At 48.2% G+C, this 27,252-nt stretch overlaps 1 protein-coding gene across 3 annotated transcripts in view; it reads right to left on the bottom strand.

The window, feature by feature from the left end:
• Window positions 1-27,252, bottom strand: part of BCAR3 (BCAR3 adaptor protein, NSP family member) — a 112,105-nt gene that overhangs the window by 22,912 nt on the left and 61,941 nt on the right. For all 3 annotated transcript variants that reach the window (XM_053590307.1, XM_053590306.1, XM_053590309.1), the window contains 2 exons: window positions 5,704-5,832; window positions 1,993-2,435 (listed from right to left, as the gene is read on the bottom strand). In XM_053590307.1, coding sequence (XP_053446282.1) covers window positions 1,993-2,435; window positions 5,704-5,832 — 572 coding nt within the window. The remainder of the gene's footprint in view (window positions 1-1,992; window positions 2,436-5,703; window positions 5,833-27,252) is intronic.

Here is a 27,252-nt window from a genome sequence, read left to right on the forward strand (position 1 = left end):
TGAGCAGTGGCTCTGCGGGTTGCCAGATAGGCCTTCACTGTCTTCATGACATCGCCTTCCACTTCAACCATGCAGTAGCCAAACCCTACTCCAGCAGGGAACAGAAGGTACCCCTTCAATGTTTTAAGGTATCTTTTGGGATTTTTTTTTTCTTTCTTTTTTTTTTTTAGAGACAGAGTCTCACTCTGTTGCCCCAGGTTAGAATGCCCAAGTATCATAGCTCACAGCAACCTCAAACTCTTGAGCTCAAGCAATTCTCCTGCCCCAGCCTACCAAGTAGCTGGGACTACAGGTGCTCACCACAACACAAAAATCTCTGCCATTTTTGGTAGAGACCACGTCTCGCCTTTGGTCAGGCTGATCTTAAACTCCTAAGCTCAAGTGATCCTCCTGTCTCAGCCTCCCCAAGTGCTAGAATTACAGGTGTGAGCCACCATGCCTGGCCTCAAGGGATCTTACATACAGTCCTATTACTACACAAATGAGGATTGCTGAATATCAGGTACGGCCACGTCCCCTGTGATGCCCTGAGTCTTACATCCTACTCCCCTCCAGTAATAACCATGATTATCAGCATGTCCCTGGCACCCACTAGGTGCGTGCACCATTCCTAGTGTTTGCACATATTAAATCATTTAACTCTCACAAGCCCTATCTTCCAGATGAAGAAAGTGAGGCCCAGAAAGGTTAAATTGTTTGCCCAAGGTACAGATGACTGGTGTGTTGTTAGCACCTGGGCTCCAGCTACTGCGGCCACACCCAGACACTGACTAACACGTCCTGGAGCCTCCAGGTACTACCAGCTGCCATCTGCATCACTCACAGGGTCCTGTGTTTTGCTTCTGGATTTTGGCAGTATAGAAATTACAGATTGTGACATTTGCTCATGGTCCAGAAAGAAAACCAGTGAGTGGAATCAAACATGCTGGTTTATGGGTATAAGCTTAGAAGCTGGGGAGCTGGAGGAGGCTGCTCTGTGCCCCAGGGCCTGGGCTGGTCATGCCCTGCACACCCGCCTCCTCCCTGCTTTCCCTTCCCACGACGGTTAGGTAACACACGAGGACTCACAGCTCCACAAAGGCCAGGTCCCACGACAGCAGGGTGCCTCAGCTCGGTGATGTTTTGAGGGGCTGATTTTCCATGTAGTTCTCTGAATTCTTCTCTCCCCCATTCCTTAAGGCTGAGATGACAGCTTTCATGTTCTCCTATCTTAGAAATCTTACCTTTCTTGCTGAGCCAACCACCCTTTCCGTGTGGACCACACCCTAATCTAAGACTTTAGTCTTAACCCCCTCCGGGGTCCCCAAACTGCTACTGAAAGTTGGCACTCAGGAAGCACTCAGTCATATCTCAGGTTTTTTTCCTCCAAGTGTCCCGGTCCTGGTCACTCCTGCGGTCTCCGACTTCCCTGCTGCTCTGGACTCTTCCTCTGCTCCACTGTCACAGGCTGGACACTCCAACTCGCTCCCTGGTTTCTCTTCTCTCTCCCTCCTCGCCCCTGTGCACATCGCTGTCTACTTCTTTCTTAGAGCATCACATTCACGATGTCAAGTCTCTGCTGCTCCCTCAAAGCCCTCAGCCTGGCATCAAGGCCTCCACATGACCCGGCTGGGGCTACCTCTGGAAGCCTAGGGCTGCTGGCTGCCTGGACAGAGCCTTTGCTGCAGCCGAACGTCCTCCCTCCCAGCTCTTCTCCCAGCTCTTCCTGCTTAGAACACCCTCCCCTTTGTGCCATCTACCCAAATTTCCCCTGGCCTTCAGACCAGCTGGAATCCTGTCCCCGCACGGGTCATCCTATCAGCCAGGCCTGTCCCCTGCAGCTCCTGCGCCATTCATTCCCGGCCTCCTGACAGCTATCCTGCTAGCAACAGGCATCCTCACCAACATCTCTTATTTTTCTGTCCCAGAGTGAATGCCTCATCTGCCTAACTAAGTTTGGACACCCCAAGGCCCTAGGTGGCCCTGATGCCACCTGCAGAGCCCCTGACCCACCTGAGGAGGTTTCCCCTGGGTACGTTTTGCTCTCGGGCCTGGCCGCCGCCCATGGTGAAGCTCAGCCTCTTGGTCACGTCTGGCCTCCTCTCGGCCAGGCTGCTGTCTCGGGCCCAGCCCGGGGAGGTACCATAACGCTCCTCTAGCCACCGCAGGGGCACCGTCCTGTTGATGGGCTGGAAGATGATGGCGCCACTCTGCTGGGAGATGGGGCGCCGGTTGCCCACGTAGCAGCGCACCAGGCCGGGGATGGAGTCAAAGCTCTCCCTCTCAAACTGGAACTGCACGCGGCTGTAGGCCTCACTGAGCCGCAGGACTGTGCGGTGGATCTTGAAGTGCTGGGCGAGGTTCTTCCACTGACAAGTCAGGACGAAGTTTCCAGGGCTGGACAGAGAGTCGCGAACCAGAAAGTCGCCATCTCGCTGCACGAGGCTTTCAGACACCTTTGGGACAAAACGGTTATTGAGGAGTAGGAAAAGCAGGCTCACCTTCCTAGTACAAGCTGATCACCACCCACCTCTCTGCACCAACAGAGGCCACGCTGTGACTCCCTTCTTCAGCTGATCTCTAGTGTCTCAAAGGTCAACTCGGTAGAAGATCTAGTCACTCATGCAGGAACTACTCCCTGACCACCTACTAGATGCCAAGTGCCCCTGGGGATGTGGCAGCAACTGAAGCAGGCCAGAGCCTCCACGTGGAGCTCCCATTCTTAGTGCAAAGCTTCTAGATAGTAAACACAGATAAACAACAGCTAGGGTATGTCAGACATTGTAAAATCAAGGAAAGAGCAAATCAGGACAGCAGACAGCGTTTGGAAGGGAATGAGGACTATGCTTTAAAATAGCATGATCAGGGAGGTGTCACAAGATGACGATATTTACACAGACTTGAAGGATTTGAAGTGACAGAACATAAGAGATGAGCCAATGTGTGCCCAGGGGGTGGGGTGTCCTGATTTTCCCTCCCCAACAAGTTACAAAGGAGGAGCCCCATGTAGGACTGTGGAACCAGAGACGTGTGGGGGTCCTGGACACCCCAACTGCCGGATAGAAGGACGGGAACAAAGTCAGGCTGGGGCCTGTCATCTCAAAGTTATTCTGTTGCCACGTGTAACATGCAAAGCACGAGTACAGTGCTTGGAACACAGAAGATGCTCCAAATCGTTCACTAAGATGATGTGATGCCTGTAGTAAGGGGCTGGGCATGGTGGGACCTGGTGGCTCACGCCTGTCATCCTAGCACTGTGGGAAGCCCAGATGAGAGAGTTGCTTGAGCTTAGGAGGTCGAGACCAGCCTGAGCAAGAGGGAGACCCTGTCTCTACTAAAACTAAAAAACTAGCCATTAGCTGGTCCTAGCTACTCAAGAGAAAGGAGAATCCCTCAAGCCCAGGAGTCTGAGATTGCAGTGAGCTGTGATGATGTCACTGCACTCTAGCTAGGGTGACAGAGTGAGACTCCGAAAAAACAAACAAACAAAAAACCTAAAGTCCCACCTACGGTGCATCTTAGAATGGGTACAGGCGAAACCTACTAAATGCAGAATACAAATGTCTACATACAATAACTAAGAAAATGCCATGAAGGCTACATTGAACAGTTTGATGAGAATATTTCAGATTGTATATGAAACCAGCACATTGTACCCCTTGATTGCACAAATGTACACAGCTATGATTTAACAATAAAAAAATAAAAATAAATTAAAAAAAAAAAAAACCTAAAGTCCTCCAAAAAAGAGATAAAGAAAAATAAAAGGAGAATTTATACAGTGGTGTAGATGGGTGGTTCCTGTGGTCTGACTATCTTAGCGCTGAGACTTTGCACAAGTCAAATAATCTCTGTGCAGCTCAGTTACATCATTTGTAAAACAGGGATAATACAGATGGCTACAAAGATTGATGGGGGTAAAATGTGAGCTGTAACTATTGTTATAGCTGTAACTATTGTCCAGTTATCCAGTCTGGGCTGATATATTGCTGAAAATTTATACTTAGGACAAACGGTAAACAAATTTTATGAACATGGTAAAAAGAATGGTTGTGGCAGTCATCAGTTTTTTTTAGAGACAGAGTCTCACTTTGTTGCCCCCCGTAAAGTGCTGTGTAGTCACAGCTCACAGCAACCTCCAGCTCTTGGGCTTAGGCGATTCTCTTGCCTCAGCCTCCTGAGTAACTAGGACTACAGGCGCCCGTCACAATACCTGGCTATTTTTTTGTTGCAGTTTGGCCGAGGCCGGGTTCAAACCTGCCACCCTCCGTATATAAGGCCAGTGCCCTACCCACTGAGCCACAGGCGCCGCTGGGCAGTTATCAGTTTTATAAACTTCGACAATTTTTCTGGGCCCTTCCAACATGCGATCAATGGTATACTTCTATTAGCTTAAAATAGAAGGCTACTATGGTTATTTCAAAATTGCATCTTTGCTTTAAAAATACGTTTTCATACAGAAATTTCATTTCTTGAAATTGAGGCTGTGAAAATAATTATAGGTATCAACATAATAGTTTGGTGGCGCCTGTGGCTCAGTGAGTAGGGCGCCGGCCCCATATGCCGAGGGTGGCGGGTTCAAACCCAGCCCCGGCCAAACTGCAAAAAAAAAAAAAAAAAAAAAAAAGAATTCTGGTCAAAGTGTTAGAAACACCCTAAAAGTCCAATAAATTGTGGTGCACATATGTGTACAATGTAAGATGGCACAGAAGAATACTGTAAAGCTGGTGAAAATTCCCAGGACGTAAGAAATGAATAGAATGGGCTACAGAAAAGCACTTGCAGTACGATCTCCTATTTGATTTAGAAAAATCTGGGTGGAAACACATGTATCAAAATGTTCACTGGGGTTATCTCCAGGAAGGGGAATTATGGATAAGAGTTTAATTTCCTTCTTTTTGCTACCTATTTTCTATTATCAATTTTAAACATAAAAAAAAAAACCAAGTCAGGATAAGAATTATTTCTTTGTGCTGAGAAATCTGCTACACTAAAAAATTCACTACCCGATGCCCTTCTCCCCAGCCCTGCCCACACACTTCCTGTCATGTTGTCCTTGGTTAATGATTAGCCAGATAAAATATATGATAAAAACCCAGGTGAAATTCTTTGCCTCAATTCTGTAGATTTATTTTACTTTTCAATTTTTATAGTATTCAGTAAAATAACATTACTGGTGATTACTCAAATGGCAATCACACCATTCCCAGCCACGAGTCTGTGGTCACTGGTATAATTCCTCTTCTTTCCCGTCTCTGGGTCACAGGACATGGTAGGGGAAGGATGGAGGGACTGCAGGTCCCATTAGGGCACAGGCAGCCTTGTTGGTCTGGGCTACCTACCCCTATGATACTCTCTCTTCTCCTGAAGTCAAGCCACTTCCCTAAAAAGGAAGGCCATTTCTGAGGTGTGGACCGCAGGCACATGGCCAGGAGTTCAATTATCTGATGCTTGCATTTCAGGTTCCCGTGTCTGAGGCTGCTGTCTCCCGTCAACTCTGGAGACCACAGGACACTGACTTTCCCTTCATACACTCACTGGGCACATGGAATACACTCTGAGTTCCTGACCTTAGCTCTTCCCAAGGTCCCAAGAGACGGGTCCAAGTTGAGTCATTCTATTGCTTTGTTTTTGGCTAAACAGGGGCGCACTCCCATGTGGCCTCAGAGGAGGACGCTGCCTGGGAGCTGGCAGGTGTGTGCTGGTGGGGATGAGGACAGGCACCTGTCGGGGGATGCGGCCATGGTACCAGGCGTGGCTGCGAAGGTCTTCACTGTTCAGCAGCAGCTCCTCCTCCAGCTCCTTCTTCAGCCTCTCGGGGGTCCTGTCCATGACATGCCTCTCCTTGGAGAACTAGAACACAAGGTCAACAGTGAGATCGCCCTGCTGGAAACACCACCTACTCTGCTGCTCCACTAACATCCAGTGTAGGCCAAAAGCTGTGTTCAGGTAGGGGAGGCCAGATAATGATTACAATTAGCTGTGACCTTTCATTTTTCTGGCCACAAGTATATAATAAAATTTTCACCACCATAGGAGAGTCCACTCAAGAAGCAGTTACTGGGCAGGAGGGGCCAGGGAGAGATGAGACAGACTGGGGGGCACGTGTAGGGAGGGCAGCTCTTTTCTCAGGGGGAACCTTCCTCATTTTCCTTCAGAATTGCCCTGAGTTCCTGCCTGGCCTCAGATCCTGGGCCTGTGGCGCAGTGAGGCCCTGGGAGCAGTCCTCAGGCTGGGAGCAGGGGCCCTGAATTCTTTGCTGTTAGCAGACTCAAATTCAGGAACTGAGTTAGGCTTTACAAACTTTTAGAGCAATTGGACAGAGCAATTTTATGTTTCTTGAGTCAAATAATACGTCTGTTTATATTTTCCATGTCTTTTTTATTTTTCTAATATTTCATTATCATGATAGATTGGAAATTGAAACTCACTACCACCACTACCAACAAAAAACCCTGGTCCTGGGCGGGGCCTGTGGCTCAAGAAGTAGGGCACTGGCCCCATATACTGGAGGTGGTAGGTTCAAACCCAGCCCTGGCCAAAAACTGCAAACAAACAAACAAAAATCCCTGGTCCTTGTCCTGAGGTAGCGTGAGGATCACTGGTCTAGAGCATTTCCCAGCGGCCACAGCAGGGAGCTGTGAGTGGGCACAACCCATGCCTGCTTATAACACGTGATCTGGCCTGGACACCTTCCCAGTTCCCAGCATAAACCAGGCTCAGGGACCATTCACTGGTGGTCACATGAACAGGAAGAGGCTGTGTCCTTGTGGTTTTTCCCAAGTTCCCTGGGTTGCTCTCCAAATGCTCGCAGGAGCCACAAAATTATTGCTTATCAGACGGTTTCACACCTCAGCAAGGAAAGAGCCCAGAATTCTTCACCAAAGAAAACAAAAACAGACTTAGTGTTTTGGGGCGGGATTCCTACCCTCTGGGGTTTCTGCACACATTGGCCCACGAGGCGGCCTGCTGAGAATGGCTCTGGCTGACGTCTGGGTGGGGCTCCAGCTAAGTCTACTTCGCCCTCCTCTTCTCTCTGGGCAGGTGCCCAGAAGTATTTCAGGAACCGAATTTGCATCAGAGACACTGAAGCAGGCTGCCCATCACATCCACAGGCCTCAGGCCATAACAGGTCACACTGCCTGCTCCATCATTAGTGAGGTTCTGCTACGTCTGAAGACGCTTAAGTATGGAAGGTAGGTTGGCAACCAGCCGCATTGATTGTTCATATATTATCGGTTTGCCTCCCACTAGACTGTAAGTTTCATGAGAACAGAAATCCCTTTTCCCCACTGTCCTCGAGCAGTGCCTGAAAATATCAGGCACTTGGTATTTGCTAAATGAACAGCTACTCCAGGATAAGAAAGATCCGTGACTTTTCCTGGTGGTGGAGATTCTCCCATTCTCTCTCTCAAATTATCTGAAGCCCTATTTTCACTGAGCACGTTATTTGTCATTCAGCTAAAAGACGACCTTCCTCAATCTCTTACGCAGCGGTTCTCAGCCTATGGGTCTCGACCCCTTTTTAACAATGAAAATACATTGCAGCATTAGGGAGGTTGAGAACCACTGTCTTACAGGGAGACGTGGTCATGTGACTAAATTCCGGCCAAGGAAAGGTAAATTGCAGTGTTGGCGGGACTTCCAAGGGGAGAGGGGGCCTCCTATATCATCCTGGACTACAAGGAGGGGACACGCCCTAGAAATGAGAGGGTGGATGCCCTGAACCAGGCGGGTCCCTGAGAGCTGAGGCCAGCACCCCGGGCCTGGACAGCTGCCCCTCTTTGTGATCTCCTATCTCACTGAAACCTGTGATTTTGGGTGTTCCTATCAGAGGCCACTGAGCTAAATCTTAATCCTATTTCGCCACCCGGCGAGTGGTCCGGATGCCTAGCCTAAATCCCTCCTGCCACACCCTTCTCCATCTGAGCTCTGAAAATGTACAGCGGGTCTGTGTAATTCTTCACTGCACATGTATCTGTTCAGATCCATGAAGCGATTTCCGTGGGTATCTTTGCATTTTCCTTCCTCTTGGTGCCTCAGCGCCAGACCACAGCTTCCCCTCTCCATCCGCCTTGCTCAGCACCGCTCCTGACAGCAGTGCTGTTTCCTTCCTGTGCTTTACACGCATCACTCTTTCATTTCGGGTTTGGAGATTATACTGTTTTATACTCATTACTGAAAATATAAAATCAGCTATCTTGTTACTTCTGTCCTAACTCCTTAGAGAACAACCTGAAGACTGTGGGGAGGGGGTGCTGGAGGGGACAGGGTCCTGCAGGGCAGTTCCTAGGGAAGGAGAAAGCAGATGCTGCCCAGTAATCTTGGGATGGAAGACCAGACTTCAAAGACCCTGCCCTGAAGCTCTTGCATACTTTGTGAAGAGTCTGAAGGTTCCACACTTGCCTAGACTTGTACTTCAAAAGGGGAGGAGGGAAGCAGAGAGGCAGGAGAGACCATCCGGAATGAGCAAGCGATTGCCAAGGGCTTTTTATTTCCAGCCAGCAGGGCTGGTCTAAGCACAGGGACAGGGGTGAGATGTGTCGCCTGCCGCTGGGAGCCTCCATAGACAGTGTGGGCAGCGTCTCCCTACAAAAAAGATGGCAATTCAAGAGACACATAGGGGCTGGTGCCTCCCAGAATTTTACTGTTTTGATCACATATATTAACACAACTTTTATTTTTCCCACTGCCTATACTTAATGAGAACTTGATCTTGCCAACTATGATTTTACTTCTATAGATAAGTATTTTGATGAGCTATAAACCCCATGGTTGGTGATAAGTGACCATATAAGAAACTGTGGTAAAAAGTGTCCCTGGGTCCATTCGTATCTCTGAAAACATTGTGATTGATTTTTTTTTGGAGATAAGAGTCTCAAGTTGTCACCCTGGGTAGAGTGCCATGGCGTCATCATAGCTCACAGCAACCTCCAACTCTTGGGCTGAAGAGATCCTCTTGCCTCAGTTTTTCTATTTTTCGTAGAGACGGAGTCTTGCTCTTGCTCGGCCAGGTCTTGAACTCCTGAGCTCAGGCAATCCACCTGCCTAGGCCTCCCAGAGTGCTGGGATTACAGGTATGAGCCACCATCCCTAGCCCATGATCAATATTTGAGCTCCTTCGGGACCAGAAATGAGATTCCTGCTTCACCTGACTGGCCATACATGTCTGTGACATTTGGCAGAATTCTGTTGGCTTCCCCCAAACACTCTGAATTCTCGATGACAGTGTACCCTTCTGTTTCACTGCTGCCATGTGGGAAGACTTTGGTTCTCTTTTCTGAGACAGAGACTCACTCTGATGCTCAGGGTAACTGCAGTGGCTTGATCATACTGTAGCCTTGAACTCCTCAGCTCAAGTGATCCTTTTGCCTCGGCCCCCTGAGTAGCTGAAACTACAGGTATGCACTGCCACGCTCGTCTACTTTTATTTTTTACAGAGATGGGGTCTCACTATGTTGCCCAGGCTGATCTCTAACTCCTGGCCTCAAGCAATCCTCTCACCTCAGCTTCCAAAAGTGCTGAGAATACAAGCAACAGCCATTGCCCATGGCTAGGAATTTGCATTTTCCTCTGAAATGCAACCATTTTGGGCCATGGCCTAGACCCAAAGTTTTTAATCTTGGCTACAAAGCAAATTCTAGCGATTTAAGGCAGTATGACAGCACCTCTGCCCTCAGCAAACATCTCATCCCATTCGTGTGGCCATCAGTGTTCTGCGCTTGATCTAAATTCTTATTGACTCTACTAATGCCCTAAGAACATTCTGCCCTTCCTTGCTACACTTCTGAGGGACGGTAGAGAAGGGTATATTACTCACATAGTATTCATGTACATTGTTATTATTTGGATAGCCCAGAATTATGCAGGGGAAGGGACAGAATAAGATGCCAGGTCCCAGCATTCCAACTGCTTCCAATCATGGGAAAATGAAAGCAAGCACATCCTTCAGTGCCGTCCCGCTCCTACAGCCCTGTCTCCGAGCTCTGTTTATCAGCTCTCTCGCATTTGTTTCTGTAGCCATCTTCCAAGTTCAATGTGCCTCCATGACTGGCTTGAACCCAAGCCACCCTCAATCCCTCTGAGCCTGGGGCAGCAGGCGTGGAGATGCCCACAGCATGCAGCACAGCCATGCTCCTTCAGGAAGTGGACGGTGAGGCAAATGCAGGGCTCCCTGGCCCCGGGGACCGTGTGTTCAGTTGTCAGGCAGAGATAGAGACAGCAAGAACACCCAGGAATAATCAAGCTCTCACACAAATGCTAGAAACATTAATGATGATCACATTATATTACTAGTACAACTGTTTCTCCCAGATCAAATTCTCTATTTGTCCCTGAATTTGAACCACGTTCCTAGAAGGTGTGTCTAATTCTTGTCTTCCCAGCTTCTTGAGGGGAAGGAGGTGATGTCTATGGGTGGGGTTTTCACTGCCTCGGCACAGCCTCCCACCATCCTGAGCACCAGCCCGCAGAGCAGCTGTGGGCTCAACCTCCGGAGGAAAGGAAGCTGCCTGGCTTTGGATCAAGAACATTCTGCCCATGGGTCTTGCCAGCTTCACTCCAGGGACCTAATCCACCCACGACCACTAGGAGACAAAGAGGCAGGGAGGGCCCATATCTTCTACCCCAAGGCTTGCCTGAATTTGACCCACCGGAAATTTGATAGTAATCCTTTTTGGGGAGGGCGAGAGTAAGAAGAGGTGCCATGTTCATAGTTAAGTAATAAGTGTACCCTGAGCAGGAAAGAGAGCTAAGAAAGGAGGGAGGGTGAATCACTGGTGTGCCACGGCTTCCCACCCACAGGGCTCCACTTCTGAACCCTCCCCTTCCTCCCAGTCATGAGCTCTGGGGTCTGAGATGAGACATAGGTGGTCTGCTGACAAGGCAAACGCAGCGGATGGACGAGGCCCACACTTGCCCCACTAAACTGAAGTTAGAAAATTCCTGAGTTACTGTAACTGGAGCTTGTCATGGGAATCTGAGGCTAGCTATGTCCTTCCTATCTCTAGCTTTTTAATACCGCCAATAGCAACAGGTGTTACTGAGCCGTGTTTAAGAGCTACCTCAGTCCACAGGTCTGTGTCAATGGCCTTAGCACTGTGTGGCCTTGAGCTAGTGACATTAACTCTCTATAGATCCTCAGGCTCCCCATCTGCAAAAGAGTATAACGATGTGTTCTGAGATTTTTTTTTAATTATTTATTTATTTCTTTTTTATTGTTGGGGATTCGTTGAGGGTACAATAAGCCAGGTTTCACTGATTGCATTTTTTAGGTAAAGTCCCTCTTGCAATCGTGTCTTGCCCCCAGAAGGTGTGTTCTGAGATGTTAATAAGGAATAAATGGGTCGCTGTCTCTCACATGTCCTGGCACAAAGCACCAACTGTAACTTTGACTACAGACTCATAGGAGACACTACTCGTCTGCTTCATGTTCAAGGCCTGATGCAGGAGGTTCAAGGAGGCCGGTGTCGAGCGGGAGGCAGGTGAGGAAGCAGCCTGGTGCCTGAGTGCCCAGCGGCCACCTGCCAGGTCCTTTCAGTCCTCTCTGCTCACGGGGGAGGCTGGTCCTAGCTTGCTGGGCCAGCTCCGAAAATCCCAAATAGAACGCTGCATCTGGAAAGAACATCTCTGCAGCCCCACAGGGCCTCTGCAAGTCCGGTCTTGACAGGCTGGAATAGCCAGAGCCCCACAGATGATTGGAAAACACGTTCTGGAGGCACAGAGCCAGCTTTGCGGACGTGCTGGGAACCTCGATTAACACGGAAACCCACATTTCAACAGCTTTCTGAGGAAGAAAAAGCCAGAGGAATGGAGCTGGGGCCTTCTGCATGAGCATCAGCACATGCATTTCAAATTAGCACAACAAAGGGCCCCAGAGGAAGAAGATTCCAGTGCCCGAGACTGCCTAAGACGGGAGGGGGAGAGTGCACTTGGTGGATCTGTCGGAAGCCCCAGAGGAAGCTGCAGACCCTCATTTGCATGTAGTGTACGGGAGCATTAGGAAAAGATGCATCTGTACTCTAATTAATGTTCACTCTATTCTAGCCTGACTGGAAGAATAGCTTCCCACTTCCCACAAGATGTTCAACGGTGCAAATCACCAGGAAAGACCCTGTCCCAGGCTCAGGAACTGGGGTCGACAGAGAGAGGGTGAGAACCTGCTCTGGTCACTGTGACTGAGCAGCGTGCCCAGCATTAGGCCACAGCAGGGGAGGGACACCCTGGTGCCCACCCTCAAGGAGGGCACAGCCAGGGCTCTGGACACAGGACTGCCTGCCCTGTGATCTGCTCCCCGCCCCCCCAGCTCTGCAGCCAGGGCAAGTCACCCAGACTCTCCGTCCTGTGTCCTGTGCTCTCCACCTGTGCCCAAATGAGAAAAGTCACATGGGCCCAGGTGTGTTTGGAGAACAGCTTCACAGGGGTGGGGAGGAGTAGGGAAGGTCTGTAGATTCAGGCTTGGACCTTGAGGATAAAACTTAGGCAGAGAGGCAGGGTACTGGGGCATTTGAATTGAGGGAGACAAAAAGAGCTGGGCTTGGCTCAGGGCCTATAGTTCTACAGCTAGGGTGCCAGCCGCATACATCAGAGCTGGTAGATTCGAATCCAGCCTGGGCCTACCAAACAACAATGACAATTATAACCAAAAAATAGCCGGGCGTTGTGTCCAGCTATTGGGAGGACACAATATAGCTATTAGTCCCAGCTACTTGGGAGGCTGAGGCAAGAGAATCACTTAAGCCTAAGAGTTGAAGGTTGCTGTGAGCTGTGACGTTATTGCACTCTACAGAGGGTGACATAGTGAAATTCTGTCTAAAAAAAAAAAAAGATCTGGGCTTGGGTGGATGGAGGTGCCGGCTTGGGAGGAGGGGGTGATGCATGTGAAATCACAATGGGTATGTTATATGTATATTTTATGTATGTCCAGAAGCCCTTCTTCCCCCCAGAAAAGCCCTGTGTTCACTCCAAGGATGTGGTTCAGACCTCACCTTCCTGACCGTCACTGGCTGGCATCTGACCTGGGGTCTGTCTAAGTGGAACTTAGGGAAGAGGATGCTGTATCCCATTCTGGGGAAAATATCATGAGAATTACATATGGAAAGCTTCCTTGCCGCCGTGTTTCCTGCCAGGTGGACAGGGTGGGCTGAGAGAAAGAAGCCAGCACACAAAGAGAAAAGAAACAAGAGATGGAGGTGTCCCTGCACACACAGCCCTTGTAGCCTAGGCTAGTGCGAGTGGGTCCCTGTCACTCATGACCAAGGCAGTCCTGATCCAGGAATCAGCTGGGCAGACCAGGCAATGGGGACTAAGGGCTTAGACCTTCGTACTCCAGACAGTGAGTCATTGAAAATCTCTGCCCAGGAAAGGAGCAAATACAAAAAGAAGATGCCTTTAGAGAGATCAATCTGGCTGCAGGGAGCAGAATGGGGCGGGTGGGGCCGGGGCTGGAGGCAGAGGCCACTGGAGTCTTTTGAAATATGCTGATGATGGTCAAATTTCCATCTCTAGCCCTTAGGCTTGGTGCCTGGTAGGGACCTTTACCAGGATCTACTTCAGAGCTCGGATGCCAATCCTGATACACAGAACTCACCCTCTGCAAAGCAGCTCCTCACCTCTGCTCCCAGCCACTGGCACCTCCTTTGTCCTCATTACCCAAACCAGAAACCCTCAGAATTGGCCGTCACTAACCAAGAAAGTCCTGATTGCACTTCTCACCAATGCCCATGGCCAGATCACTGTTCTGTTGTAGAACGTCTGCAAATAGCCTCCTAATGATTTCCCTACGTCCTGTCTCTGGTCCTACAGGCGGCCACCTGCATCACGGCCAGACTTACAGCACCACCCCCAGGCTCAGAGATTTACTGTAGGGTGCCCCAGCTATGGCTCACATGAGATCCAGGGTCTCTTTCAGCCTCCCCTCACCCCCACAAATCCATGGGCTTCTAATGTCTCGTCATTCTTGCCAGAGCTCAGGCCTGTGCCAGAAGCAGCACAGACACCTATCTTGCCCTGTCCCCTCAGATCTCTGAGCCTTATAACCCCAGGGAGCTGCCATATACTGAGCCTGCATGCGCAGGATTCAGCTCTGAACTTGCCAGGAGGCCCAGCTCCCAAGAGGGCTGTGTATGAAAATATGAGGCATCCCTGGGGGCCCCATGTTGGTCAGAGATCTGACTGGTGGGAAAGGTGGGCAAAAAGGAGTCCACAAGTCAGCAGATTCGTGACATTAAATGTTGGGGAAATTATTTGGGTCTGTGGGCTGCACTGAGGCCTAGAGAAATGTTGGCTATGCTCCCAAGGGCTCACAGTCACCCACAAATAAATTCAAAGCCTTCCTAATAGGTGATGCTCTCCGCCACCTGGCCCCAAGCTAACTTGCTAAGGTGTCCTGACCCAGGGCCCTAGATGCAGGAACCACAGCTCCCTGAACATACCATCCCTTTCATTCATCCTCCACCCCCTGTTGTGTGGTCCAATAGACAGCAACACATTTGTAAAGGTACCAACGGCACAGCCTGGCTAGAGTCCAGCCCAGGACTTAGGGAGCCGAGGGAAGATGGACAAAGCAGGCTGTGCCCTTGAAGGCCCAGCAGAGGCCATGCTTCATTTGCCTTTGGCTCACATAGCGGTGCCCAGCAAACACTTACTGAGTGGAACCACTTGCCCTTCATCTGGCAGTTTCCTTGTCATTGGGTATGGAGAAAAGGAGAGAGTTTGGGAGGTGGTCAGGAACAAGTGACCTTGGCCATGTTTCTAGACCTCTCTGAGCTTGTTTCTGTATGCACAAGGGCAGGGGTAACAATTCCCACCTCCTAGGACCGTGTGACCCCAGGCACACAGAGCGCCTGGCACCACACTTGCCTAGAACAGTGTGGAATTTGAACTTTCTTCCAAAGATGACTTTTAGCAACACAATGGAAAGTTTCTTCACTGGAGAATTAAAAAAAAAGATTTATAAAATCTATCAGAAAGTTTGAGAGCTAATAGGGCCTTGAAGACTTTAGTTCTAATGAAATAAATAAACCAGACATTGAACAGTCAATTTTTATTTAGACACAAGTTTGTTGATTCTGTTTATTTCGGTTCAAAGTCAACAGTTCCTGAGGTTTTGAGTAGCACTAAGTGGTTCTGTAGACACAGGGGAAGCTGATCATCTGTAAGGCACACCATGACTCAAGTCAAGCACTTTGAGTGTATCTCCACATTAACAAGTGCATGCAGTTAGCTCTGAGGTTCCCATGTGCACAAGAACACAGGTGATAGAGCCCCGGGTGCAAGATATTACGTCCCCTTTAGGGTCTTCGACACTTAGTTGTTGATAATTTTTTTGCTGAGTTTTAAAAATTGCGATGATTTTCTAGTCACTTATTTATTTTAGAATCAAGGCCTGGAAACTAACTTCCTTGAATGAAGAAAAAGAAGAAGGGAATATGTGATGAAAAAAAGGAGGCGAGAGGACAGAGGATGAGTAAGCTCCTGGGCTATTACGTTCCAGTTAGGAGCGCCCAGCCCCAACACCCAGAGTACTTTCACACAAAAGCTTCCTTTCTCCAGCCTGGGAACAGTTTATTAGATTGAGGGAGAAATCAGCAACAGTCCAGGCCTATCCAATTGTACAAAACAACTCCATGGGTCAGGGTTTTCTCAAAACCTTATCTAGAAATTATGATCACAAACAAATTAAAAGGCTGACTAGAGTTCTGGCCCATCACGCAAAATTGGTCCAATTTCAAAGCGAAGCCCACATCTTCCAAGGAGCTCAAGGTGCAAAACCCCACGGGGTGATGCTATGAAGGACATCCAGTGGCCTAAGCTGTGGCAATGCAAAGGTCCAAAAAGATGGACCCTCACCCATCTTTTTGGGAGGCGAGACCTGTGATGACATGAGTCCTGTTCCTCACCGTCCGTAACAAATGTCAACATATACAGAAACCCAACTCCCCCTGCCCCCAAAGTGTCCCTTTGATAAACAAGACACAAAAGCAGAAGCCTCACTCTGAAGGAGGTTGCTACATCTTGCAGTTTTTGGAATATTCGGAAACTCTCCCCCTTTGAGTCCCCTAAATTGTGTTAAATTCAAGCAGTGGCCAAGTTGATGTCCAAAGTATATAAAAGACTTTTAAAGACCTAGTTGGTATTTTTACAGCCAAAAATGTGCATAAGTTAATCACGAACCCAAAGAATAAATAAGTCCCAGTTACTTCTGCGGCTCTAACCCCTGCCTGCAGCCAAAATATAAAAATCCAGTTCTCCACAAGTTTGAAGTCCAGTAACTTTTAGTGCAAGCCCTCGGATGTTTTAATCTGAGGTAGAACAGAAAGAACAGGGGTGGTGTTTGTGGCAATTCTAAAACTTGGTAATGAAGCAAAATGTTGGTTCTGTTTTGCTTTGAACTGACATTAGCTGGCTTTGTGGCCTACCTAAAAATAAATTCTCATCATCCAAAGATAAATGAAGAGAGATTTGAACTCACCAATCCTACTTTGCCCACTGGGATGCGAGGATAGTTTCTTATACTAATAACTATGATTAAAGCCAAAACCTTTACTTAAATAACGAACTTTGAAAATAAAAGTTTTAAGACAGTGGTTCTCAACCTTCCTAATGCTGCAATGTATTTTCATTGTTAAAAAGGGGTCATGACCCACAGGTTGAGAACTGCTGTTCTAAGAGGAAAAAAAAATCAAATTCAAATTTTATGTCCCCTACTTCATACATAAAACCACATGGAAATGCAGGGTATTGGGTATTCCTGCCTGGCCTTGCCCAGGGACGCACGGTGGCTGGCCAGTGGTCCGAGACATGTGGCACTGTACCTGAGGTGGCACAGATTTGTATGTTAATTACAACAGTGGTCTGGCAGAAGGCACTAAAGTGTCTCGAGGAAAGGGTATCTTATTCTAATCCACACGGAGGCATCCCAAGGGCTAGAAGAGAGAGGCCCTGGGTGTGTTCCTGTGGCCTCTCTGCTGTTGAGGGGTTGGGGTCTTGACAGATGAAGACCCCTGGCCTCACTTGGGCCCCTTGTCTCCTTCAAATACTGATGTGAAAGCCCAGTAAAGTTAGAGGCTTGGGATCCTAACCTGTCCATACTTCATCCTGGGGTCAAAGTGCTATAGGAGGTTAGGAGAGCAAATTTTATTTTATTTATTATTTTATTTTACTTTACTTTTTGAGACATACTTGCACTTCAACATCCTGGGGAGAATACCTTGGTGTTACAGTTCACGGCAACCTCAAACTTGTGGTCTCAAGGGATCCTCTTAGCTCAGCCTCCAGAGTAGCTGGGACTGTAGGTACCGCCACAGTTCCTGGATAGGTTTTCTATTTTTAGTAGAGATGGGCTTTCACTCTTCCTCAGGCTGGTCTCCAGCTTCTGAGCTCAAGCAATCCGCCTGCCTCAGCCTCGCAGAGTGCCAGGATTATAGGCGTGAGTCACTGCATCGGGCCTAGGAGGTCAATTTTAAATCACGAGTTTGAGAGTCCAATTTTAAATCACGCTGCTGTGCCTCCCCAAGTAGATGGGAGGGAGACGCAGATGTGGTAGGTGTGGAAGGAGGGCTCCATGTCCCCAACACTCGCAGCCTTTTTGAGGAGACAAGGCATTTGAAGAGAATGAACAGCTATAAACACTGGGTGGTCCTGCCCATGTCCTCAGCATTCTCTACCTTATCTGAGGTCAGGAAGGAATCAGTAGCAAAGGGATTCCACAAAAATCTCAGTGAGTTTCAGCTCTCTGAAACACTTCAATGAATCTGATGCTAATGTTTAAGTACCTTGGTATAAATTTCTCTTTTTCAAATTCTACAAAGAATCTCATATTTAGCTAAGATTCTGCAGAAGAGTCTTGATGCCATTTTACCATTTTGTAATTAGACCCATGTAATGCATCACACTGTAGACCAGATTCCCACTCCAGCACCATTAAAAACTGATTTGCAATTTGCTGTGAAATTAAGATGCTTCATTTTCTTACTGTATATGATTTTCCTCTTCACAGATGAATGATGATATGGGGGCCATCAGACTCAAGTGTGGACAGAAAAATACCATCGAAACCCCCACAGAGCCCAAAGCCAAGAGATTTCATTTTATTCATTATCAAACCATATATAATTCTAATCAAACGAGGATCAGAAGCCATGAATAGGAAATAGAAAGAGGGTATCTGTGGGACTCCTTGCTTCTCAAGGATCTAAGAACTTCCCATTAAAATTCTGCTATCCATGTGTGCAAACTAAAAAAATACTAATTTAATTTTAATTTGTGCAGATTGGAGTCTTAGAGCACGCGCAAGCAGGCAGCAGTAACCCAATTCTCCACGCCAGACTAATTAATTACATTAGAATCACTGCCCCCGGCTCCACTGATGTTAAACTCCTGTCACCTCTGGTTCACAGTCATTCTCTGGGCAAGGTCTCCTTCACACATTCCCATCCTGCCGGATCATGAAGCTATTGCTTTGGAAGCTCTGTTTTACTTTGACAGAACACCAAGGGCCTGAACATCATTTCTCACTGAAGGAGACTAATTTTGGTTTGAAACTTCAGGAGGAATTGTAAGCTGAGAGAATGCAGCACACCCAGCAAATGTGGCTTCTTCCCCTCACAGAGGTCACCTGCATACTGGTGGACCTGCTCAGGGCACGCATGTCACTATGGGACTCCTTCCACTCTGCCTGACCCCAGCAAGGGTGCCCGCCATGTCTGTGGCTCTTTTGACAAAGTATTATATACCTATAGTCTTACTCATATTTGAGCTCTGGGATGTGGGGGGCAGTGACTCACCTTCCCCTATTAATAGAGAAACTGAAACACAATGCGATTTCCAGCAGGAAATTTGTTAACATCTTGCCCTGCTGAATGTCCCGAGTTCCTGGAGTGCCCACTGAGGAGCAGACGTCCAAATCACCCCCATGAGGGGGCCCTGTGTTCTGCCTCCTCCCAGCAAGAAACTCGATGTGCCCGCTCGGCACCCATAGCCCAGGGGTTAGGGCTCCAGCCACAAGCACTGGGGTTGGTGGGTTCGAATCCAGCCTGGGCCAGCCAAACAACAATGACAACTACAACAAAAAAATAGCCAGGCATTGTGGCGGGCGCCTATAGTCCCAGCTACTTGGGAGGCAGAGGCAAGAGAATTGCTTAAGCCCAAGAGTTGGAGGTTGCTGTGAGCTGTGATGCCATAAAACTCTGTCTCAAAAAAAAAAAAAAAAAGGAAGAGAAACTCAATGTGCCATCCTTGGGATGAAGGCCAAAGGTCACTGGTCCCACTTAATCATTTATTGGACTAGTGAAATGAAGCACTTCAAATAAAAGCTAAATACCAGTCCAACCCATGAAAATTCCCTCTAAACCACTCTGCTCTCTTAAACCACATCCTCCAGTGACTTCCAATAACACATCCCTCACTCTCACAGGGTCAGCACATGGGTTAAATGAAACAATGCAGCTGAAATATTAATCATTGAGTCTGGCAGCGAGATTGCATTCAGCAATAGAAGGGCTTCCTTACCATCTACAGAGATGAAAACAACAGAGAGTGTCCTGGTTCAGGTAGACCCCAATAAAAGGATCTGAAAACCAACTGACTGGAGTTCAGAATGCAAGGAGATCCAAGCCAGAAATCGTGACCACTGGTAAGTCAACACCTTAATGCAAATTATAAGTGATTTAGAACGTCGCTGTTCATTAAAATAGATGTCCTATTTGATCTTCAATAAGAATGACAGAAATCAAAATCAACTTATTCCAATACTATCTTCTTATTCTAGTTCGAATGAAGGAGATACTGAATCAATAAAATGCACTGTAGTTGAAAGATATTAATCAGGACAGGTAACTGGAAGGAAAAACAAGATATACCAAAGATACAGAGAAAAGCCAAAAGTTCAGATAGTCTTCCAGTGTGGGGTGTGGAATAAACGACTTTCAAATTCCTTCTCTCCAAAATAGTACTGTGACTAATGAGTCAGAGAACTCTGCTCTGGAACAGACGGCATCACGTGTCAGTGCTGAGTACACAGTAGGCCTGCAGTGAAACCAAATGGCAAATATCAACTCCACCACTTTCAATCTTTCAATTCACAACTCACAGGTCACTTGAAAGGTATATTTCTTTGAGAGAACCTAAAGGCACTTGACACCCAAGTATCTTGGTTAACATGGAGTTTTTTTGAGACAGAGTCTTGCTCTGTTGCCCAGACTGGAGTGCAAAGTGGCATCATTATAGCTCACAGCAACCTCAAACTCCTGGGCTCAGCAATATTCCTGCCTCAGTCTCTGGAGTAGTGGGGAGTCTAAGCAGATGCCACCATGACCAACTAATTTAAAAAAAACTCCTGGCCTTGGGGCTCTGGTGCCTGTGGCTCAGTGAGTAGGGCGCTAGCCCCATACACCAAGGGTGGCGGGTTCAAACCCAGTCCTGGCCTAACTGCAACAAAAAATAGCCGGGTGTTGTGGTGGGCGCCTGTACTCCCAGCTACTCGGGAGGATGAGGCAAGAGAATCACCTAAGCCCAAGAGCTGGAGGTTGCTGTGAGCTGTGACGCCATGGCACTCTATCAAGGGTGACAAAGTGAGACTCTATCTCTAAGAAAAGTACAACTCCTCAAGCAATCCTTCTACCTTGGCCTCCCAGATGCTAGGATTACAGGTGTGAGCCACTTCAACTGTCCTAACAAGCTATTTGAAAATGTGAATACCTTGCTGGATGCCATGGAAAGGGACAAGGCACTCAACACAAGACAAGGCAGATCTCATGAATCCACTTAATGTTCCTGAGAGCTTAATGTTTACATGGCCTAAGAGAAAACATGACCAAGGCCCTATGTTTTTATAATTTGCTCGGATTTGTAGTAACTAGAATCCAAGTCTCCCAAAGTATATAAAGAACTAGAAATATTTGGCCTGTACAGAAATGACTCAAGGGGAAGATGAGGGCTGTGCTGAAACAGCTGAAGGCCTGGGCTGTTATTGTCTCAAGATGACAGGTCAAATATTCTTGGTTTAACTTCCTTGAGAAACTAATCCAGAATACTTCCTCTCCTTTTTCAAGGTGTCCATTTGTACCAACTAACTTGGACTCAAAATAGACATGCTCACAATCTGGACGGGGAATGTGCATCTGAAGTGCTGTTTTGTCCCCTTAACTGCAGAACAAGGTGGGCACTGCAGGTGCATAGATTTTTTTTTTTTATTGTTGGGGATTCATTGAGGGTACAATAAGCCAGGTTACACTGATTGCAATTGTTAGGTAAAGTCCCTCTTGCAATCATGTCTTGCCCCCATAAAGTGTGACACACACCAAGGCCCCAGGTGCATAGATTTTGACTCAAATGAGATGGGACCTTCTAAGCATCAGACTTGTTCCAATTGGGAATGCATTGCCTTTAGGACACAGTATACTTCCATCTCTAGAAATGTCAGATAGAAGGGTTATGACTTCCCACGAAGAGGAAGGGGACAGGAGGAGCAGTGGGACAGGATGTAGAATTCCAAGCAAGGGACGATGAGGTGTGAGTTAATGCAGTGGTGGTACGGACGGAAAGGAAGAGCCAGATGAGAGTGACGTTGAGGAGGCAACGCTACTGATTATAGGTGGAAAGTGAACAGGAGAAGGCAGCATGGACTTTCCAGAAAGGTGTCTGGTCACCACCACCAACAAGAAGCCCGAGAGCATATTTGTGGAAGAGGATGGGGATCTGATGGGCCATTTGTGCGGAGCTGGGCATGGGGTCCAGGTGCTGTGGAGACGGGCTGACTGGGGACATAGCTTGGCAATCCTCAATTTAGAGGGGCATCCCATCTCAACTCCCACCGAAGAGATGGGACAGCTTGAGAAGAGGGCTGGGGGACGCTGGCTAAAGGCAGACTAGAAAGAGAAATCTAAGGAGACAGAGGAGGACTGGCAGGAAGGACCCAGTTGCACAAATGGAGTGCCGTGTCTCAGGAAGGAACGGCCGGCAGTGCCAAGGGCAGCAGAGAGTTCTGACAAATCAGACTGGACAGCATCTAGTGGACTTGGTTATGCAGGGTGCTGGTGGAGTAAAGGGGCTGAGGCCAGTGGGAAGTGAGCCACCAGAAGCCCTGTTAACCAGCCTGCGGGTGGGGAACATGGAGACCAGGAAGGAAGACAGGGAAATGAGGGTGATTTTTCAGGATGGGAAATACCAGAGCAAGTTTATCAGCTAAGAGGAAAGGGTGGGGGTGGGGGTGGGGGTGGAAAGAGACTGGAGGTCCCTGGGAAGAGGAGAGAACCATGGAGAGTCCTTGAGGAGGGGGGTCCTGGGACCACGTGGCAGGGCTGGCCCTCATCAGCGAGAAGGACGCTCTGTCCTTGGAGGCTGGAGGAGGAAGCAGGGTCATGGATATGGATGTGGCTAATGCTGCAGCTCGCGGTGGCAGTGGGGAGAATGGGAAAGATCACGTCTGATGGTGGCCTTAACTACGACTACAAAGTGAGAAACAGGATCTTGTCATGAGTGTTAAAAAGGCCAAGGCTTGAAGAGAAAGTGGAGGGAGGGAAATGGCAGTGAGCTGAACAAGGGCAAGCAGAAGTGGTGGGGCCCAGCTGAGGACAGAGGTACGAGCAAGGTAAGATGCCATGAACGTTCCTCAAACTCATCCTACACACGCAGAGACCACCCGACTCCCCGGCCCAACTGCTCACTGGCTCCCTTCTGCCCTGGATAAAAGTCCCACCTCTTCCCAGACACAGGCCCTGAATACTGGTCCTCAACCACCACTGGAGGCCCATGCCTTTTCTACCCACAGCTGCTGCAGTGTTACCTTCTCCAGGAAGCCCCCTGGCCCGTGGCTGGCTAAACACGTCTCATAACTGGCCGTGCCTACTTCCTGCCTTTGCACCTACCCCCCAAGCCCAGGGAGGGCTGCTTGTAGGTCCCCACTCCCACCAGACACAGGAGAGCTCCTTCAGGGTGGGAACTGTTCCTCATACGCCCTCAGGGCACGTTATGGGGGTGAGCTGGGGAAGGGGGATGAATAGATAGATGAATTCCAAGTGGAGGCTGCATAGATGATCCCTCAAATCCCATCTGACTGGGAATCCAGATTCATAACTATTTTTATAAAAGCATACACATATCTAGGGTAGACACTGGAGAGAGGAGTTCTCTGTATAAACCAAAAGGCTGATCACAGTTCCTTCATAAGCCAGAGAAATAAGCCACGACGTCATTCTCATGGCCAACTCCAGATTCCAACTGCGGCTCACAGCACTGGAAATCCAGTTGAGGACAAAGATGATACAGTGGTGTCTAACCTCACAAGCCACTTCTTTCCGTCCCAACCAAGACAGCCTGAGACTCTTCTGCTATCTCTGGGGACCCCCAAAATACCCAGCAGCTAAAAGGCCCCTGAGCTCTCCTTTGTAACATTTTCCTGCCTGCAGCAGGCCTGGGTCCTCTGTGCACGGTTGGCCTCTCACTTTGGCTGTGCAGAGAGGCCTCTGTGAGCCAAGCACGATGATTCTTCAGCGTCTTCTCCAGTGCTGAGCTCAGCCCATCTCTGTAATCCTGTGCGCTGAATCCACTAACAGAATTTTCCCAGGATTCCAGCCCCATCTCTGCTTCCCGCTCAGGTCTATCCAACAAAAATAAGTCCTTGGTCAGGCTCCAAGCTCTGAGGCCTGGTGGAGAGGGGGCCCCAGGACACAGCCTGTCTAGCACGCCCTTCCCTGGATGCCAAAGGAATGCATTGAAGTCTCTCAAAACAAGCTGTGCTGGGCTTCTTCACTGGGGGACAGGAGAGATAAATGAGCAACTAGCAGCCACCACAAGGAGGGGCTGAGTCACTTGGAAAGACCTTCCCCCGCCCCCCGCCCCCCTCCCTGTGGCTTTTTCTACCATATGCAGCTTGTGCTGATGGTGTGTGACACATACATGACAACGTCAACTCAGGCCCTTATCAAAGCTGGGATGTGTCACTAGTCCCGAAGCTATCACAGTAACAGACAGACCAAAGGATCTGCCACGGGGAAGAGAAGTGACAGCCCTGCCACACACACACACCACACAGAAAGGCGGTTTCACATGAAACCAAGTTCCAAGGCCAGTGCTCTAGGATGTGACACCTCAGGCTGTACTACGGGCTCAGAGGGGCTCTAAGATTTTTTTCAGGGTAAGGGAAATGGTTTAAAGTAAAACAAAATGTAACAACAGCAGCAACAACCTGATTTAAGATCTTCCCACTACACAGCACTTCCTGGCACGAAAGTACACGCTTAGCGTCCACTCCCTTCATAGGAGACACAGGGGACCAGAGGGTGGCTTGTTCTCAGTGCTGGCTCCAGACAGGGGGCCTGCTGTGCTGCCTGTCAAATTCTCTCTGTAGTTCAGCAGGGACCTCAAGGTGTCCTGTCCCTGGCTGCCCTCTGCTGCCTCTCCAGCCCTTCTGGACCGATAAATATCTATAGAATGCCCATCAAGCGTGGAACTGCAGCAGGTCTCCCCAACTGGACCCCAAACTCCTATAACACAGGGACTGGGTCCCCAGCATCTGGAAAAGGCCTGGTGTATCTGAGGCACCACACTCAATGAATCAATGACTGCTAAGCTGAACTGAGGATGCAACCAGGATGCAAGTGGAAATCTGCCTCAAATACTGAGTAACTTCTGGGAAGGGAGGCCTGGATGATGATTTCCAGCTCCTCAGCCTGGACCTCAAGTCTTCCGTCACTGTTCTGACTGTGGCACCCTGGACTTCCCTGCCTCTCTAAGCAGGCCTGGCTCTTGGTGCTTCTGCTGATGCCAGTGTGTTTTTCTTTTTCTAATTTTCAAGCTGTTGGGTCTGGAATGCCTGCCCCATGAATCCTCTACTTTATCTAACCAGATACCGAGTTACTAAAAAAAGAAGAAAATTTTTAAAAGGGTCTACAAAAACCAGCTTGACATCTTCTGTGAACGGAGGCGTGAACTGTTCTCTCGCAACGGAATGGCAGGATGAAGTATTAAAGGACACGATTTCATCTTGTTTCAGATTTCAATTGTCTTAATATGGTATAGTAGAAGCCCAGAAAATCTGATTTCTATTCCTGGTTCCCCACTGATTCTGCTAGGCTGTTTCTCCACGCCCCAATTTATCCCCTGTGGAAAAGGCAAACCGCCAGGCACAGGGGTATGTACCTGGATTTCCGCTCCTTGGGAGACTAAGGAGGAAGAACTGCTTGAGTTCGAGTCCAGCTTGAACGTAATGAAATCCTATCTTGAGAAAAAGAAATTAAAAAAAAATTGTTTTAAAAGGTAAACTATTGCCCTGCTCAACGCATAGAGCTAGTTTTGAGGGTCCAAAAGGCTTTTCAGACACTGGAAAGCCTTTGCAAACATAATGAAATGATACTATCGCCTAGTGCTCTTGTGATAAGTCCTCAGAAGGCAGGAACCATGTCTCATAAACTGTCACTCATTACACCACCCCCACCTAACAGGGTGCTGTGCATGGATGAGGCCACAGTCAACATTCAGAGCCTTTCAAACGTGACTGTGTCTGTGAATGCCACGGATCTGGAATATCCATGACCCATTACAAGCTTCGACCCACTGGACTTATTCAAAATATACTTTCCTTTTTTCCCCCAGAGAAGACTCAGTGGTCTTTTATGAGATGAATCTCTATTGTGAACCTCTATGGGGTATTAAAGTCATGACCTTTAACATGGCTAGAACATCTTGTATCTTGCCCCAGCGCTACGAGGGCCAGTAATGTGTGCTGTCCTTTATCCTCTCCATTTTTTGGCTTCCCATTTAATTCTTTCCAGGGTCTCTGCATAACTCTGTATGAGGCCCCTATATACATTCTAATTTTCATAAGAGCTCGGCAAATAAGACTTTCTTCCCTGAAAACACTCGTGCATAACTGGCCTCCCAGGTCATGAAGGAGTTTTTATATTTTTAGTTTTCTTCCCATACAACAAACACTATTAATAACATCCTACTTTCTCCAAAGATGATATGGATTAGACCAAACAGAAAGTTACCATGGCTACCACAGTGTTATTTCTGGTATGAGACATTTGTGCCAAGAGAAGCAGCATACACGGTCAAGAACCAGAGCTTTATTTCCTCTCTGCTATCAGGCAATCAATCCCAATTTAATTTTGAAACTCTAATTGCAACGGAAACTAATTATGAGCAGCACGATCTGGAACCCCTAATTAAAGTGGGAGTCAATAAAGCAATTCGGCACTATCATCGTGGCAACAGTGGCAGGATGAGGGATTGGGCGTGAAGTTTTGTCCCAAGTAACTGGCTAAGTAAAACAAAACAGGGAAACACTTCTTGAGGGGGGCAGGAGGGGAACCCTACATTGGGACTGAGGCTCCAATTTCTGGCGAGTGAGCCAATCAGTCCTTCCTCTGTGCTATTAAGACTTCGACAAACTGGGGGTAGAGAGGAAAGGAAGGCATTTCTACCAACGGTCAAGTACCAAGAGAGGCCAGGGGAGGGAGGTCAGGAAGGGATACACTAGATGAATGATGGTGGTTCCAAAAGACTCCACACACTGTGTGGCCCTTACTACTTGTCCCACAGGCCTTGGGGCTGTAACTGCCAACACACAGGGTGTCCATACAGAATCTGATCCCTCAGATCCAGACACTCATGGGCCGATTCCTTACACACCAAATGCTGAGTTAGCAGAAGCTGGCTTATGGAAGGACTTCTATTAGAGTGGAAACCTACTGCCAATCCCTGAAGTGCACCCTTCCCTGGGGACCGCCTGTCTCTCTTTGACAGCTTTAAAACACTGTTAATGGCATGACTTCATCCACCACACGCCAACGATCCACATTTAGGCCAGAAACCACATGGTCCTCGCATCATGCCACTGGGCTCCAGGACAGAAAAGGGCGCTCAAGTCAGGAAGGGAACACTTTTAGCTGATGATTAATCACTCACCCTCCAACACATTTTTTTGACAAAGCGGTAAAAATGAATTCTGTTGCATGGTTCAACTTTGCCTCAACACTCCAACCAGGCAGGAAAACCAGAAGCAGTTCCCCTTTTCTCATTCAGAGTATATTTTTCCACTGTGTGGGGGGGGTTTCTCCCACACTAACAGGTGGTTTTCCTGAGATTTGTTTTTTAAAGCACACTCCGAAGAAAGCAGCTGAGCATCATAACCGCATCAAAACTCCGGTAGCCTTTTCATAGGCAAAGAGTATGTCTGTCCCTTGGGAGAGAGAGCTGTGCTTCAGGGTGGGGAAAATTCCTTGAGAGCTTTCAACTCCTATTTCCAATAAATAAATGAGGCCCACAGTCAAG

This window comes from Nycticebus coucang, chromosome 5 (genome assembly GCF_027406575.1).
Source record: "Nycticebus coucang isolate mNycCou1 chromosome 5, mNycCou1.pri, whole genome shotgun sequence".
Taxonomy (NCBI): Eukaryota; Metazoa; Chordata; class Mammalia; order Primates; family Lorisidae; genus Nycticebus; species Nycticebus coucang.